This window comes from Stegastes partitus, unplaced genomic scaffold, assembly GCF_000690725.1.
Source record: "Stegastes partitus isolate 25-593 unplaced genomic scaffold, Stegastes_partitus-1.0.2 Scaffold1851, whole genome shotgun sequence".
NCBI lineage: Eukaryota > Metazoa > Chordata > Actinopteri > Pomacentridae > Stegastes > Stegastes partitus.
Genome location: NW_007579582.1, coordinates 577 through 5,006, shown reverse-complemented (window position 1 = coordinate 5,006; position 4,430 = coordinate 577). Strand labels below are relative to the sequence as shown.

The 4,430-nt window shown below is 44.9% G+C and overlaps 1 protein-coding gene across 2 annotated transcripts in view; it reads left to right on the top strand.

Moving 5' to 3' along the window:
- tgfbi (transforming growth factor, beta-induced) overlaps window positions 1-3,511 on the top strand; it is a 30,337-nt gene extending 26,826 nt beyond the window's left edge. Inside the window, exons 13-17 of one of the 2 annotated variants that reach the window (XM_008302649.1) lie at window positions 1,187-1,311; window positions 1,397-1,499; window positions 2,522-2,589; window positions 2,965-2,989; window positions 3,063-3,511. In XM_008302649.1, the coding sequence (XP_008300871.1) occupies window positions 1,187-1,311; window positions 1,397-1,499; window positions 2,522-2,589; window positions 2,965-2,989; window positions 3,063-3,121 (380 nt within the window). In that variant the 3' untranslated portion in view covers window positions 3,122-3,511. Of the gene's footprint in view, window positions 1-1,186; window positions 1,312-1,396; window positions 1,500-2,521; window positions 2,590-2,964; window positions 2,990-3,059 lie in introns of both variants that reach the window. The other variant, XM_008302648.1, reaches the window with a different exon arrangement.
- The last annotated feature ends 919 nt before the right edge of the window (window positions 3,512-4,430 follow it).

Genomic DNA, 4,430 nt, shown 5'->3' with positions numbered 1-4,430 from the left:
TGGCACTTGTTGGGTTAATCTTGTGTTTCTACTGTGAAGCTGTCTGGCTCAGCAGCTGCTGCTTTCAACATGCTGGATGATGGTCTGAGGTGTTGTCTTTGTGTCCTCAGCCGACTCGTTCTCTGCTCCTTGTTTGGTCTGAACATTCACAAAGTGTTTATGTGACACTCAGCTGAACGAGGCTTCAACCTGGTTTAGAATAAACCCTTAGTGCTTCCTAATAAAGGCATGCAGAGCTCCAGGTATTCATCCAACCAGCCTCTGGCTCTGCTCATGCAGCACATCATGACCACACAGTGAGGTTTTACTAGAACCACGCCCTCTAGTGGTGACTGTGCTGATGACAGAGGAGGAGGACAGGTGGAGGGACGGGCCCACAAAGCACCACACGTTATCCCCAAAAAAGACGTCTTAAAGAAAGCCACCGTTTATCAGCCAGAGCTGATAAAGGAACCACCAGGATGAAGAGAAAGTTCTGCAAAGTTCTAGTATTTTCAGAGTGAAAACATCACGTCTGAGCTTAAAACAATAATATAAAGTTCACTTTATTCTACGTGTCAAAAACACATTTAACAAACAAACAAAAATAAAACGTTTGCTCAAGACGGATTATTTAAAAGCTAAAAAACTACTATACCTGCCTTCACCCTGAGTCACCTGGGATAGGCTCCGCCCCCCATGACCCTGGTGAGGATTAAGGTGGAGAGATGATGGATGGATGGATGGATTAAATATTTATCGCATGTAAAGACAAAACTGTCTCAAAGGCACTAAAATCCAAACACAGACGACAGCAGGAAGAGGGAAAATGACAGATGAGGGAAAATGACCACAAATAAGGAAAAAATTACACAAATGACTCAAAATGATCAAAACGAGACAGAAAACAAAAGAAAGGAGACAAAACTCTCTGTCAGAGTTTGTCGAGGCTGTAGAGATGTCAGTGGTCTCCATGTTGTCCTGTGTTGGTAACATCTGTGGACAAAATGTTGGAAATGTTGCTTCCAGGATTTTTACATTTTGGTGAAATAAATCATCACACATACTGTTTTTTCCTCTTTCTTCACGTGTCTGTGTCCACAGAGGTGCAGAGCTTCATGTTGCAGTGAAGAGAAACAGCCGGTGACATGGCGCCAACACAAACCAAACCAAACGTATCAGTAACCAGCTGTGTGTCTGTCTGCAGGTAACCCTCAGGAGCTGTCAGGTGTGCTCCGGTATCACCTGGGGGAGGGCATGCTGGTCAGCGGGGGGGTCGGGTCTCACACCAGACTGAAGCCTCTGCAGGGGGAGAAGCTGGAGCTGGGCGTGGTCAGTCCAGACTTTATTTAAGCATCGTTCATTATCACCAGCTGTACTGAAGCTGCAGCTTTCATCGGTGCTCTCTGTGTTGCAGCGGAACTACACGGTGTACGTTAACAAGGTCCCGGTGGCCGACGCCGACCTGATGGCCACCAACGGAGTCGTCCACGCCGTCAGCAGCGTCATCAAACCTCTGCGTGAGTCCTATCAGGAACAGTCACTCCTAGCTGAGCTAAGATCTAAGCAGAACGGAGGTTCGGTGCTGAAGATCCAACTCTGATCGTTTCTGTGAATTCACATGATGTTTGGAAAGGCGTCTGATCTGCTCCTGCTGCTCTGCTCCACCGCTTTTATTCTGACACCCCTCATGTTCTCTGTTTCTGCAGAGACCAAAGCAAAACTTTAAGGTTGACATTTGTTGGAAATAAAATCATGTTTCATATTTCAGGGCCAAACATTGAGAATTAGCAGAGAGCAGAGAGAGAAAAGAGGTTTTAATGTTCTCCAGCTGTGACTGAATCAGAGTCTGCTTCTGGTTCCATCACTGCCTTTGTTCATGGAGAAGACTTGCAGAGTTCGAGTCATTCTGGAAGTTTGGTCGTTTCGAGTCGATTTACACACGATAAGCAACTTTAGACATTTTGGACAAATTGTGAGTGATTGTGGATATTTTTGCATCATTGTCACCCAATTGTAAGCAATTTTTAAATTCTTCTTCTTCTTCTTCTTCTTCTTCTTCTTCTTATTGTTATTATATTATTTTTTTTAGCCTTTTGGATAGGATTAGGGTTTTTTTTTTGACATTTTTCTGTCATTTTTCTTTTCTTTTATTTCTGAAAAAAATCTTTCTGGGCACTTTTATTTTAAAAATTTCATGTAATTAACCTTTTTTTTAAACATCATTTTGGACATTTCCTTTAGAGCACAACGTCACTCACAGAGTTGTAATAAAGAATGAGGAGTTTCTGGAAGTGTGATGTACCATCCAGAGCAGCTGCCTGGTTATTCAGTGCGTTTGCGTTTCTGAGGTCTGTCGGATTGTAGAAGAAGAAATGTACAGGCCATCCAGGCTTCTACGTCCTTCAGAATGTTTGAAGTTTGTTTTTCATTTGGCTTCATAGATAGATACAGCTGGGTGTCATCTGCATAGAGGTGAACATTTCATCAGCATTTCCTATTCCTAAGTCTGCTGACCTCCTGTTTCCTAATGCTTCTGCAGCTCCGAAGGTGGACCGAGAGCAGGCCGATGGACCGGCAGCTCCTCCCAGATCAGATGCTTCCTCCAGGGTAAGACCAACCTTAACATCACATTAACTAACAGAACTCTCTCCATCATGTTGTCCATTGATCACATGTGACTGTAGCTCCTCAACTCTTCACATGGTCGTATCAGCCAGAAAAACCAAAGTTAGATATTTTCCCTCAAATGATTCACACCTGGGCGTCGTGGGGAAATGCTCCTGGTGCACCGCTGCGAGTGGTTCCAGCTGGCAGCGAATCAAATATCTGTGAGCTGGTAGAAAGAATCTTCAGCTTTATGGTGAATCAGGAAGCTGACAGGAGGGAGGGAATTCTCTGACCAAGTTTGATTGAGTGAGTGTTGATTCACGCTGAGCTGGCTGCAGGATCTGTGAGTCTGACGCCCTCCTCTGTGTCTTGCAGGCCGACGCCCGGAGTTTCAGAGACGGTGAGTGTTTGTGATTTCTTCTGCAGTCGTTGCTGCAGGAGCGAACCTGACTCTGTGTTTGTTTCTCCAGAAGATCTGTTCCAGAAGGTGGTGAGGAGTCGCTCCAGCAGGACGATGAACCTCAGTCAGTAGACTTGCAGAGAGGGAGGAGCTCAGCAGCCTTAACCACCAACAAAGAAGCAGAAGACAAAGCGCCACAGGTCACGTCTTGAAGGAAAAATCCCCTGAAATCCTCTGAAGCTGCTGCTGTTGGTTCCTGCTGCTGCTGCAGAGGAGCTCAGGTGGATTTTTGCAGTTTGTGAAGAAGAAATGTTGTTCGTCAAGTATTTTAAATTGCTTTTTGCATTTTTATTTTTTATTTTTTGTTAAATTTAGTTTTCTGTCTGGTTTCAGAGTCTGAAGCGTTGTGAGTGTGTTTTGTACTCGATGTCGTCCTGCAGCTTGTCGAACGCGGTGACCTGACGGCTTTTCAGGAGCGTTGCTTTGTGTTTTTGTAAAATAAAGCTGAAAAGTGAGACCACACCATCCGGCTTCATTCACATCTGAAACGTCACAAATCAGCCACAATCTGTGCACGTTTCCTCCGTGCACGCTCACAGGAGGATCAGAGTTATGAAATATTAATATGGTCCAGGTGAGGCCAACAGACAGAACTGCATTTTACAGGATTCAATGTGACACAGCGAATGCCTCGCAGGGAAACAGACGGTTCATCGAGTCCACAAAGAGAAAGACGATCTGCTCTGGAGGAGTTTTAATGAAACACCACCAAACCAAAGCCAGCATTCTAACCTATCACCTCCACTGTCTGGTAAACTGAAGGTTTCCTGCATGAATCCATCAGTTGTTTGGCCTCTAAGATACCAGAGAATGCTTCCCCAGATGTCCTGCTGACTGTCACAGAGGAGGAAAGAAACCAGAAAATACTCACACTGAAGAAACATTTAGACCAGGGGTCTCCAATCCTGGTCCTGGAGGGCCACAGTCCTGCATGTTCTAGATGTTTCCCTCTTCCTACACACCTGATTCAATGATCAGGATGGTTATCAGGCTTCTGCAGAGCTGGAAGATGAGCTGATCATATGAGTCACAGGGAACCATCTAGAACATGCAGGACTGTGGCCCTCCAGGACCAGGACTGGAGACCCCTGATTTAGACTGTTTATAGTAGAAATACTTAAACTTTATTGACATTGTCAGAGATTATTTTAATAGCTGACAAATGAATCCCATCTGTTCAATTTTGGAGTAATCTGATTACTGTAAGGCCACACAGGTTGCAGTTGTTTGACATTTAACTGATAACGTGGGTTGTTTTCTGTCAAACGTCAGTAAAACAGAGAGTCTTTGTGTGAACTGAAACGTGGCCTCCAGGCTGCAGAAACACGACGACTGAGACACCAGCTTCTCTGCACGCGCTCCCTCCGCCTGCCTTTATTGA